Source organism: Pholcus phalangioides, unplaced genomic scaffold (assembly GCF_987345545.1).
Source record: "Pholcus phalangioides strain wild (caught in Gottingen) unplaced genomic scaffold, Ppha-v1.0 ptg000024l_1, whole genome shotgun sequence".
Classification (NCBI taxonomy): Eukaryota; Metazoa; Arthropoda; class Arachnida; order Araneae; family Pholcidae; genus Pholcus; species Pholcus phalangioides.
In genome coordinates this window covers 15753562-15767540 of record NW_028301616.1, presented here as the reverse complement: position 1 = coordinate 15767540, position 13979 = coordinate 15753562, and the positions used below count along the sequence as shown (strand labels likewise).

At 35.6% G+C, this 13979-nt stretch overlaps 1 protein-coding gene across 5 annotated transcripts in view; it reads right to left on the bottom strand.

Moving 5' to 3' along the window:
• Positions 1-12479, bottom strand: part of LOC149068841 (uncharacterized) — a 35115-nt gene extending 22636 nt beyond the window's left edge. For 2 of the 5 annotated variants that reach the window (XM_089251397.1, XM_089251396.1), the window contains exons 1-2: positions 12343-12479; positions 10676-10733 (exon numbers count right to left, since the gene is read on the bottom strand). Coding sequence is in view for 2 of the 5 variants with exons in the window: in XM_089251396.1 (XP_089107522.1) it covers positions 10676-10702 (27 nt within the window). In the remaining 3 variants the exon portion in view is untranslated. Of the gene's footprint in view, positions 1-927; positions 3099-10675; positions 10734-12342 lie in introns of those variants that run through there. The other 3 variants (XM_089251395.1, XM_089251398.1, XM_089251399.1) reach the window with 3 other exon arrangements.
• Positions 12480-13979: the final 1500 nt, after the last annotated feature.

Here is a 13979-nt window from a genome sequence, read left to right as displayed (position 1 = left end):
AACAGATAAGTGTTTAAAAGTTTATTACATCATATATTATGTAATGTTGATTTCTGTTATTATTAAATTATCTAGATAAATCACTGAGACACTCTTATTGTGCATAACACTGAAATATATCTAGCGATCAAAATACTAAATTGTGCAACTAAAATGTCATTTAATTTGGCAATGCTAGCTTTGTACATGACGCTTAAGAAACTCCTGTAACTTATCCTTAGTCATTCTTGCTTCTGCGCTATGATATGGTATATTTACTAGCATTTACAATGCTATGGTTTTCCAATTGAAGCTGTATTTAATTTTAAATGTGCAAAACAAATACTTTGGGTATCAAGTCTTGTCAGCTCTGCTTTGGTTGAAAATACTTTTTAAAACTCTCTGAATTTATACACACTGAGCTGTAAGAAATTTTTAGATAAAAATAAATGAGTTTAATTAGTGTATTAACAGATTCTGTGTGAGAATTTTAACATGGAATAAAATTTTGGGCAGGTCAGAAAAGTTAAAATATCAAAATAGATTCTCAGTAATTATAATTCTGTGAATATAAAACCCTTTAATCTACATTAAAAGTAAGGGTTTTTTTATTTAGCATATCTATCAGGTTAAAAAAACTATTTGACAACATTGACAATAAGTTTTTTTACTGTTTTAATACTGATTTATAGTTTCTGAAATCTAAAACCTAACTCTGTGATGCCCCTATCATACACATTTTGAATAAGCAGCTCTATTCACTTAGCGAATTGAACACAGGTAATCAGTAGCTTCGATAAAATGAACCACGAAATTATATTTTATATGTTCTAGACTTTTATGTTGAAAAACTCAAAATTGCACATTAAATTAATATTTTGTTTTAATTATTGTAATAAATTAATGTTTAAAAATAAAACATTGTAATATATAAAAAAGTAAGTTTTTCATCATGTTATATACCTATTGTATTCAAAACATTATTAAAAAGCATTCATTTAGATTTTGGATGGGTTTTTGACAGTTTAAACCAGTTTTTGACGCTTGTCATGCCAAAAACTCAAAAACCCAACCCTGGTTTAAATGTTTTCACAAATTAACCTTTGATTATTTTTATCTCCCAGTTACAGGCCTACAAAAAAATCTTCATTGTCCATTTCCTTGGTTTATGAGCTTCAAAAATTTTGGTGAATAAGCAACATGAAATATCAAATTTATATATAGTTGTAATGAATGTTTGTTTCTTTGGAAGAATGCTATTCTCTTCGGTTCAATTTAGTGATGCTCAAAACAAAGTTTATCAATTACTCAAAATACACGTCTTTAGGCGACTAACTTTCCATGTCATGTGGAGGTGGCTTCTTATCAATGACTGAAAAAATATTTGGTTTCAGAGATGAACAAAACCTTTCCTGAGAAAAACTGCTGAGAAAATATCTGAAGTACTCACTGGATCCCTTGCACCTGCCAAACAATCTTTTCCCATCCATAGATGTGCCACCTTTTTTTTTACTCAGAATGCTATACACCCTCATAGGTAATAAGATATCAAAAAAACGTTCTTTCAATACCTTCACATCGACCTGTGAGGAAGCAGTAAATGCACTTAACCTTTGTTTCCCCCAAAGAGCAGCATCTCCAGCAGCTGTAACATAACCTTCGTCATAATTGAAGGCCTTCTGCTTTCTGAAGAATAACAATTCATCAGCTGAAGAAAAACCCTCAAAGAAACTCAGCACAGACGGAAATTTCCTGAATGATGCTCGCATTAATTTATGATAACTCATTCTGTCTGATCCCAATACCGACAGGAGGCCATAAACAACTTCTACCTCAAATTGATTACCACGTTTTAACTTTTTATAACATATGTTAGGTGGTAAAGCATCAATTTTAAGTTTGACCATCTTGGAATGTCGTTTGTTCTTTCTTGAGCACAGGTTCTCACGTGGCATAGATACATTGCTGTGTACATTCAACGCTTCAGAAACAGGGAAATGGCTTGTAGGAGTCTGTAACGTGGTGTTAGGTGGCAATGCACATTCTTGAGTTTGAGTGCAGCTGCTCTTTAGTTTGACCAGCTTCTGAGGACGTTTGCTATTCCTTATACACGGATCCTCATATGCCATAGGTATATTTCTGTGTGCAAGTTGTATGTCTAGAGCTTTAGAAACAGAGAAATAGCTTGTACGAGACTGGAAAAAAGTTAATATTTGTTTTTTGGACTGAAACTTGAAAAATTCATTGAATTGGCATGTAGAATTACTCAACATACTGACAAGTTCAGAATAATGAACTGTTCCATGTTGTTTCAACATGGGAAGAAAAAAATTTACAATAGTTTTTGATACAGGATTAGCTTTCGTCACAAATCCATCGTTACATACAAAATATTGAAGAGGACGGTTTCTAAAGAACCAAAGTCTCTCAAGATTTGACAATCCCTCAACGAAATCCTTCAGCCTTGGTGTTGCCTGAGAGACAGTATCTAAAAGTGTCAAGTAGTGGTGAGGCCTGTCGTCTTCCAACTCTTTATTTATAATGTTCTTCAACCTTTTCACATCACAATGTAGCATTACTCTCCGAACACTCTTCTCATTACTTCTATACATGAATATTGCTTCAACCGAATCCTCGTCTATCATAAAAGCAGGGTGATTTTTTAGAAAATTCAACTTCTGAATCGGCCCTAGTTGAAATATACAACTTTTCATACTCAAGCAAAAACAACCAAATGACTCTTTCAATGATGAAATGTGAATTTCCGAAACATCTTGGAAAAAAACCTGTAGCAGTGCTGCAACTGTACCCTCTGTTGTATCAATTTGCAGTTGAAGAGCACTTTCTTCTTCAACTGCATTGACGTAGCCGCATTCATTCACACTAAACACTGATGCATATGATTGTAGAAAATTCAGAATATCAGATCTTGGAAAATTGATCACAGCTATATCAAGCATGGAAACAATTTTGTTGAAGATCTCAGCAACGGATATACACCCATAACAGTGCAGTACTGCAAACAGCAAATCTGTGATATCCTTTTCCAATATTGCTTGATCCACATTACCGAATGAATTTGCTACATTATTCATTCCCACGTAAGTTAAGTGAGACGCCTGAAAATGGAAATTAAAATTGCATAACCATCGACTAAAATGAATAGATTTTGAAGAGATTTGTCAATATTCTAACACACATGAATTGCAGAAGAGATAGCTTTAACAACTTAACACAGGGTTGTGCAAAGCAATAGGTCTAATTACAATATATGTAGCATAAGCTTACAAACAGTGTGTTGCAAACTTTCAACTGTGGTCCATTGCCACGGGCAATCTACTGAGTAAGTTGTGCGAAAATATGTGTACACCCAACAGTCCATGTGTGTATCCAGTAATGTGTGTGAACTTCTAGTACTGCTAGTCTACATTTCAAATTGTGAGAAAAGTGTAATGATTGAATATTTGTACCATTGTAGGTCTGTTGCTCTGTCAGGGTATGCCGATTTAAATCAGCTTGATTAAAATCAATTTTTTTATAACAAAAATCATTGATTTAAATCAAAATTTAAATTTTGCTTTTTCTTTTTCTTTACATAAATTCAATGATATTGAAGTAAATGTAACATAGCATGGTTTGAATGTTACTGATATGTGAAAGTTTGTGATTAAAAGTATAGATGATCTTTGGGGTAAACATAGAGACTTGAACTCAATCCTTAGATACTATGCAGAAAGAAAGCTGCGTACTTAATGATCAACAAGATTTGTTTTAATAAGCGTAGTCAGTTTAATATTTTAATTTAAAAAATCTGATTCAAATCAAAAAAATCTGATGATTTTTTCATACCCTACTCTCTGTGTGGAGAGTTTATTTTAGTGGGGAGATCATATGTATATGGCAGGATTTAAGCTACGGTCCCATTTTTCGCAAAATGCAAAAGAAATAGTAGCCACTTTCGCAAAAATGTGTACAAGAGGTACAAAAGGAGTAGACATCCCACCATCAATCATTAGCATTGCAGCATTTTGCTAAAGCTTTCCCCCCATTTTTGCTAAAGGAATTTTTTTATCTAGCTTAAATCAATCCAATAAATGATATATGGATTATATATAGGTCATTCCCAAAAAAAATGTACATTCCACATTTTCAAAATGAAAAATTCAAAATTGAATTTTCAAAATAAAATTAATCTAAAATTATAGCCAATGACTTGAGGTTTAATATTTCATAAAGATTTTTCACTTTTATTTTGTAATATTTTATTTTTTGGGTTTTATGACTGAAAATCCCGGATTTTGTCCACTGTTACGAAAACAATTATCGCGGTAAAAAAAAATATTTCTGTGGTGTTTTTATCTCTTAAAATGATAAAATTAGCTTATTTCTTACTGCTAAAAAAAAGGCAGTTTAAAATTTGACTTTTTTTTGTCATTTTGATGGTTTTCCTGATTTTTTCGAAATACCACACAGAAAAGTTTATTTTTTACATATATTTAGGTACTTAAAATCAAAACTTTTTATTTCTGACAGACAATGCGTTAGTAATTTACAATTTAACATTTTAGTTTGAAGTGTACTTAAAATTTTCTGCCTTGAACTGCAAAAATTGCCTCCTGTAACAGAGTGGACACCATTGTAACAGAACGCACAGAAATGTGATATTTCCCAAATGACCGTAACAGAATGGACATTTTAAAATGGGGAAAATTTCGGGACACAAACAAAAAATAGTTTGACAAGAAAAAAATTTAAAAAATTAAAATTAATACCAGAGTGCTCTGAAATTTTGTAATAAAATTACAAAGTCTAGGAAACAGTTTGTACTTTTTATGGAAATGACCCATATGGGCTGTTGAATAGTTTTTACTTGTTAACTAGAAGACAAGAACAATTGCTTCATTGAGAACTTGAAAGAATCGACTAGGAGTAGAGGGTTAAAGTCCAATCCACACCACCACCTGGTGCAGCCTGTAAGTAAATATGTTTTAACACGTGGTGAATGGACACGGATGGGCTTCCTCCAACCCACACTGACCAACGTGGAGCATTAGAGCCAAAAACCCTCTAAAAAGAAGTAGGAACATGTATGGCAATATATCGATGAATCCCTTCTCAATTAAAATCAATTACACAAATTTTGATGATAGGATTTGGTAAAAAAATTACGAACAGTATGACAAAAACCAGAAAATGGGACAAAATTAGGATATTTTACCAAAAAGTAGGAAAAAAAGAAGTGAGAGCTCTGCATTATTTACACTTTTTACAATGTGCAAATGCTCAGCGACTTTACTCATGAACAAAAAGTACACGTCTTAATCACCTGCAAGACCTTAACAAAGAACCCCTAGATCAAAGAAATTATTTTCACCCAAGTCCCGCTTCTGATAAGGGTGGCGCTGTTCTGAACACATTTTAAAAGTTTTTGAATTAGAGCCATACCTCTACGACAAACGCTTGATGAGATTAGACTGAATTACAATATATTTTGATGGCCTGAACCACTCTTAATGTTAGTGTTACTGGGGGTAGCTCTTAACACAAAACTATAAAGAGTCTACTATTGTCAGAATGACCCTGTCTCATGCTTCTGTGAAATTCCATGATTTTGTGATAAAATGGAAAATTAACATAAATAGTGTAATTTATGAATAAGCTTAAATTAATAAATTTTGTTGATAGGATTTGGTGAAAAGAAAAATACGACAAAAACTAGAAAGTAGGATAAAAGTAGGACATTTTAACCAAAAAATAGAAAAAGACAAGTAGGAGCTCTGCTACTGTAAAAAGCACTTTTTTTGTTTCAAAAAGTAAACTTGCTTCCGTGAGTGTTAGGAATCAATGGCATTATCAAGAAATGAGATACACATTTTTACAGCTCAGGAATAAATGAAAATAACTCTTTAGAAAAGCATACGTCCGAGCCATATGCTTTTACCAAAACTTACAGGATGACACAAAGTGCTGAACAGGTTTAGTTTGTGCTTTCTTAAAGTGACTAGATGATGCTTGACAGTTAAGGAGCCCGCCTTAAATGCTAATAATGCTTTAAATGCTAATTTTAATGCTAAAATTGCTAAAGGGTGCGGAAATAAAGGGCTGGTACAAATATCAGTAAACACAAATGAATTTCACGAAAAAGATATTCAACTGATATGATAAAATTTGATTAACTGGGATCTTAAGAAATAATCCATAGAATACGGGACATCACACACTGTCAGAAAAAAGTAGGCGCAATCACCAATCATAATTAAAATTCAAAAAAAAAAAAAAGCAAATAAAACATTAAAGGAGGGTTGACAGGTTTCTGATGCATAGCAGTTTTTGATGGTATAAACCATGGCTCAAACTGTCACGTCAAAAACCTTAAATACTGTTTTTAAATAAAAAAATTCCCATTGGAGATGCACATGTTAATTGGATATAATGTTAAAAAGTGACAATGTTATATGAAGAATAAATACTAAATGATTGTAAAATAATTTTTTACTCTACAGAATTATTTTAGACAATATGTGTGTTTTTTTTTTGTTATAAAATATACAATTGCAATAAAGCATATCATAAAAGCTGAAGGAAAAACTATGGAATGATTTGCTTTGTTAAATTCGAAATGATTCTTGTCCTTCCACAATTTCTTTAACAGCTTACATACGTGTATAGATATAAAAATGTGCTGTACTCTTTTTATAACAAATAGGTAGGTGTTTAATAACTTCTTTTGCGCTATATATGTAATGTTGATTTCTGTTATTAAATTACCTAGATAATCTCTATACCTTAAAACAATACCCTTATTGTGCATAACATTAGAATATATCTAGCAATCAAAATACTAAATTTTAGGACTAGAACATCATTTAATTTGGCAGCGCTGATTGTATACGATGTTGTTATGGGCATCTTTTACTCAGCCACCTCGTTGGGCATTTTGCCTGTTGTAGCCTTGTATTTGTATTAAAAAAACTCCTGTAACTTATTTTTAGCGCAAAAGTAATAATGATTAAGTTTGAATACGATATGTTTTTATTAGCATTTAAATAATGCAATGGTTTTCCCATTGAAGCTGTGCCTAAACGTGCAAAATAATGCTTTGGGTCCTGCCAGCTCTGCTTTGATTGAAAATACCTTTAAAACTTTGGATTTATACAACCTAAGCTGAGAAAAAATGGTTTTAACAGATGCTGCGCGAGAACTTTTAATTTAGAATAAAATTTTGGGCAGATCAGACAATTTAAAGTAATATCAAGTTATAATATCAAGTTGGTTTTTGAGGTCAAAAACCTAACCCTAATTCCCAATCGCACATATTTTGAAGCAGCTCTATTTTGCTCAGCAAATTGAACACAAGCAATGAGCAACTTAGATAAATGAACCATAAAATCATATTACCTGTTTAAGACTCTTTTTACATTGAAAAATTTGAAATTGCAAATTATAATTAATATTTTGTTTTAATAATTTCAATTAATGGATGTTTAAAAACAAAACATTGTAATATGCAAAAAGTTTTTCATCATGTTATATAGTTATATAGGCCTACTTATTGTGTTCAAAATATTATCCTAAGCATTCATTTAGGTTTTTGGTTTAAACCAGTTTTTGACGCTTGTCGTGCCAAAAATGGACATAAAAAACCCAACCGTGTCAAACATGGCACATATATGAGACAAATATTTATAATTTTCGCCATAATTATCATATAATTCATATTCTGAAAACTCTTTGTATATATGACATTAATAAATTACAATTTTAAGTAAGCATCGTTAGAAAACAACGAGACAAGTGTATAAAAAAAATCAGAACGAAAATTGCAGGAATGTCTCTCAAAACGGGACACAAGTGGTCCATCAAATTGTTTCAGACATTTTGCTGGTTCTTGTTTTCATAAAGTTTGAGAAACACAGATATAAATGAGCAGGCCTAGAAGTGAAAATTTGAACAAAAAGTAGAAAAAATAGGAACACCACTGACAAAAAAATGTGAGGGATAATTCCCAAATTATCATAGCATTTAAAAATGTTGTGCCATTGAGAGAGATTCACATCTTATATATTTTAATTATAATATTATCTACTAATATTTCAAGAACCTCAAGTTTTAACAAATTGAAAAATCTTTCATTTCCACAGAATGTGGGATCAAAAACAGCGTAAATAACAAAACAAAAAGAAACTAATCAAATTTCTGTTAGTTGAAAAGTCCAATTAATGATAGCAATCCATTTTTTTCCCTTGTGCTCGTGGGCAGAGATAGGGGGGGGGGACATGTCAACAAAGGTGAAGTTGACTGATCTAATGTATATATATATATATATTATCATCATCATCGTGCCCCTTAGCAATAATGACCATGCCTCCCAGACTTCCAAGTCTATCTCTGTTCGTTCTAACTTGGGTCCTGATGTAAATAAAAGCACGTGTGTGATGCCCGAAATGATTGATTGAAGAACATTTCACCTTTTCTTACTGTGCAACACTGCCAAAAATATAGTCCTTTATCATTTGCCCCTCATACAGAAATACATAAAATACCTCATAATTATTTATTCAATATAAAATATTTATTCCATATTATTTCAAAGTTATCTGGAAGACAAGAAAAAAATATTTTTTAAAGATCGGTCAAAGCGTTTTTGCTGCTATGTCTTCAGAGTGGGTGTTGACAGGAGATACGTCTTTCTCACTCAAACATTACGTCCCTTTTTTAAACGGGAGTTTCATTTCATTATTCCTATTCGCAAACAGATTTGATATACACTTGTTAACAGGATTTTTTTCTCACCCACACGCTTTGACATACACTGGATACGGGTTGGGGGGGGAGGGGTCACTTAGTTCGTGGTGAATATGCGCATTTGAAAAGAATTCTCACTTCTGCTTGAGCAGCTTGTTAGGAGGAAGTAATATTTTTTTCGTCAAAGGCAGCGAGCCGGAAAAGTCTGAGGATTATCACGAAGACATGAAGGTAAAGTTTTAAAAATCTGGTTCGAAAGAGTAATGCTCATTTTTTATTCAGTTTGTCGTGGGCTGGAGCTCTGTCATCCCAACTCTTGAGGAGTGTGTCATGATAACGACAGAATACCTTATATCAAAATATATATCAAATATGATATTATATATCAAAAAAAATTTTTCGGGAGATATATACCTCTTTCTATTTTAATTAGCGGTATCAACAGTTTTTATTTCAACAAAATTTAGAGAACATTGAAAAAAAAAAATTTCCAGGAAAATTCTTCATAACAAATTTACAATCTCACGTTTGAGGAAAAAACACGTGTTCGGAACACGTAATGAAGGGGCAGGTAAAATTACAACCAATAGAGATAAAGGATGCGGAGTGATATCAAAAATTGATACAGTGGTTTATTTATATCAGGACCCAAGTTAGAGTGAACAGAGTATAGGTGCCATAGAAATGTAACACATGCATGCTTAACCCATCGCCCATGGGTTATGTCAAATGTGGCCCCAGAGACATCTGTTGTGACCCACAACTTCAAACCTAATTTTGTTAAAATGAACTAAGTGACACATTTCCATATCGTTCAAGAGATCACGTGGCATAGTTCCAGATTACTCAAATTACCCAAGCTGCTGTTCCACTTCACTTAAGTGATCTGTGGCACTTGATCACTTGAGTGACCTGCAACACTGTTCAATACTTAAGTGACTCACAGCAGAGTTCCAGACCATTCGTAACCTGCGGCACATTCCCTCATCAGTAAATATGTTGCAGCATATTTACAGATCACAGCGGCAGGACACTTCCGGAGCACTCAATCGACCCATGTAACTTTTAAATATCACTGAAGTTACCTGCATCACAGTTCCACATTCTTTAAGTGTGCTGCAGCACATTCCTAGATCATTTAGGTGATCCAAAGGGAAATTTACAGATCACTGCGGCACAGTATTCGCATTTGCACCTAGAACTTCAAAGCCAAGGAAGACCAACTTCAGTCCACCACCACTGTGGCAAATGGTGGGGTTTGAACCCAGGTCCTTGCAATGCGAGCTCTGCACTATGATGACCATCAAAGCGGTGATTTTTACCGCAGAACATTTCCAATCAGACAAGGGCTCGTTGCAGACCAATGGAAAACATTCTGATTGGGGACTTACAAAAACAAATTTGAAACTTGTGCCGCAAGTTGACAAGATCTATTTATAAGTTTGAACAATTTCATTCTGTGCAACTATTTTGTGGAAACAATCAAGTAAAGCGAGGTGCGCCTGTAGATTTTCTTTGAAAAAAAAAAGTGAGGTGAATTGGTTTTCCTCCTCTTCGAAGCTTTTCTCTGAGTTTTATAAAATATTTATAGACCTATAGTTCCTTGTGTGTCTTTTGCCAAATATATTATAAATTTTTTATTTCCGATTCTGCAGGTCGCTAGGAACCCCGGGCTAGTTCGGTGATCCCTGAATATGGTCTTATTTTGACAAAAAATTATTCATACATTTTCTTTGAAGAAAATTTGAGTTATTTACCATTTTTCATTAAACACTAATTTCAATGCTTTTTCTTCTTCTTCATCACATCAGGTTTAAGATTTACAAAACACAAGCGAGCCATTGCATATGAAATACTAAAATCTCAAAATAAAGTAAAAGCTTTTTTTTAACCATCATCAAAAGCGGGTAGGCAGATATAAAAACATATATGACTTGTATCAGATACTCACACTATACGATGGATCAGAACAATTCATTTCTCACAATGCTCCGATGCTCATCTCAGAACTGAAAATGACAAATATGCTTTTGATGATTGATACCTTTTATCACACAAATTGGACATTTAATAATAAATTATAATAGCGCAGTGATTTCCCCAACTTGTGAATCAGTCATCTGAAATTCCAGAGAAGGATGCACAGAGATTTGGTCCTGTAAAACTATGTTATTTGGTCTGATCATCATCATAACTTCGTCTAGTGCCACTTGCTTGAAAGTGAATTGAAACTGATTAGTCTATACGATTAGCGACAGAAACAATTTTCTCGAAGTCTGATTATTGTGGAGGACATAGGCCTAGTAACCAGCCAAAATTAATTCCCTAGGTTTCTCCCCCGGTTAGAAATGCTTGGCCTTACAAATCTACATGGACTACATACCTCGAAAATCTCAACCGGATCTAATTATCTTGAGACAGGTCGTGCCCAGGTGAGCCCATACATCAAGACAGTACTGACTGCAACATTTTAACTGTAAGAGATGCCGCTACAGGCATGAGATGTATCGCCCGAAAGTGAAAAAAAAAGTTGTTGCAGTTGTGGTCATGTTCGTCAGGGTCGCAACTAGATATTTTATCAGCCAGGACAAGCACACATCACATTTTGGCACTCCCCCCCCCCATAATATAGAAGCAGTTAAAGGATAAGATCAGTGTCCCCTCAGGTCTAGTGGCCATGCTCACCTGTTTCCCCTCCCCTAGTAGAGAACATAAGCACTGTAATTACACATCATGGCCATAGGTGCTGGAACCTGTGCCAAGCCTATTTGAGTGGACCCCTCCAATTAATGAATACACAATGCACCGCATCTTTTCCCTCTCCTGCGTGACAGCTTCAGCCCCCGTATATGCGACTGGCTTAGTGTGTATGTCAGCACCTCCCTTCCCCCCAAATCATATGGTCCAAGGGATGTGGCAGTTATCAGGGCCGCAACTAGGAAGAACAGGTGGAAGTCTGTTGCCCCGGGGGTGCAAATGTCACACTGTATAACCTCTCTTCCAACATTACAAGGGGGGTGGGGACGTCAATAGGCATGCTTACCCCTGCTCAACAAGCATCTAGTTGCAGCCATGGTGGTTGTACCAAAGCTGTTCCATAAGTTTACAAAAATTTTAAATTCTTAATTGTCCCAGGAGGACATGGGTCTGTGAGGTCCCATGCACTTCTATCATTTATTAACATGTGTCAGGAACCATTTTTGTAGCTAAAAAGGTAATTATCATAAAACTATAATTATGAATCATCAACATTACAAATAAAAGCTGTATAAATGCTTTATAAATTATATTCTATAAGATGGGCCTGAATAAACCCTCCCCCCAGAACTACTGCTGGACAGCCTGTTGATGACATCTCATTCAGCTGCTGGCAGTGTCAAAGATGGGTCTGTTAAGACCCAAAGCCGCTTGTAAGTGCGGCCCGTACACTCATGGGTTTAAAGACCCTCGGAAATAAAAAACAAAACTCAATTCACAAATATGTAGATCGGAAACTGTCAACTTATATGAAATTTCTAACTAACACCACATGCTTATTTATTACGGGTTCAATCAAAGTTGTATTAAGTAGCTCTTCAATACAGCTTTGGATTAACTATTCATATCTTTGAAACTCACTTGTTTGTTTGGTTGGATATCGATGAACGCTCAACTAATTCACGCGCATTACAATTCTACCATTGGATTTTTGCCTTTCAAACGTAGACAGATGCTTTTCAACAGCCCCATTGTCTTTCCCCAAACAACCACGCTATTTACAACAGTACAGCTTTGTAAATGCTGAATATGCGTATCAGCCTGTCATCTAGTGCATAAAATTGTAAGCTTTCCGTTGGTGAAATTGGAGCGCCTCTATAGTTCGTGTACGAAGCCTTTGACCATATGACCCGTGGTTGATTGGAAATTTCTATATTTTTGGTCATTATTCATGGAAATGTCTCGATTGTTTTTGAAGCCGGATTTTCCTAGGAGCAGGTTTTCTCTGCCGCGCGCAACGTGATCCGCCCAGCACGACATGCCGTTCACTCACCAATAAGAAAAGCAGTATGTGACTGTTCTACAGAGTGCAACACGGCTCACGGCAGCGCTTTACGTCGAGCGTGATTGGCCGACTGCTTCTGGAGGAGTCAAATGCGTCGTGCGCCACGCGTTTTGCCGATGTTCTCTGCACTTTTTGTGTGTTTTCTTTCCCTTCCCGTCAAACTAGAGCATAGCTTAACAAACTTTTTGTTCCATCGCTTCCCTTCTTCAGAAATGTTTTTCTCTCATCGCCCCCCAACTCAAGCGAACCCATATGATCCTATGTTATACCCGTAGCATCTATCGCCCACCAGGGGACGATATTGCCCACTTTGGGAAACACTGAACTAGAGCATGCAGACGACAGAGTAGCTGATGCCAAGGCCATCTTAAGAGCATCATGGGCCCTCAGGCCAAGTGGTTTTTTCCGAGGCCCTACCTTGTAAATTCTAGAAAATTTCAACCGGATCTCATTTTTGTGAGGCCCCTCTTCTCCTGAGGCGCCCGGGTGGGCCCGTGCGTTAAGACGGGACTGAATATAGCCGCCCTGATCTGACACGCCACGATAGGAAAACACAAACGCGAAGCGTAATTATGCAACACGTTTCTGCCGGCGCGAAATGGTCTAATTTGGTTCACGCTGCGTAAAAAAACCTATTCCTAGGAAAACCCGGCTTTGACGCTGTAATTGGATAACTATGGCCGGGGTGTAGACTATGGAGGTATTATGGGGCCTAGATAATACCTCCATGGTGTAGACCCGTCAGCTCTTACTTCCCAACATTTATTCAGCGATTTTTCAAAGATTTTTGTCGTAACTAGTGGTTTTGTTCACCTTCGGCATTATTTTTGGCGACAACTGTCAGCTGCTCGTGTTTAGCCGTATTTGAAATTCCAGAGTCTCGTATGCCCCCCCCCCCATCCAATGGGCGGAGATACGCTGGCGCGTGGGGGGGAGGCATTGCCCCCCCCCCAGCATCAAAAGTGGAGTGGGCAGATCTAATGTATATGTGTGTATATGAATTGACATCATCATCGTGCCCCCCCAGCCATAATGACCTTGCCTCCCCCCACAGGGGCGTCGGAAGTATTCTCAACCCGTGGGTGCTCACACCGGTGTACGGGGGGGGAGGGGTGCTCCTCCCTTCTCTGAAGGATGTAAAACATTGAGAATGTATTTGTAAAAAAATTGTTTTGATTTTTTCCTGTTTATAATTTTTTAGAAACACTGTACA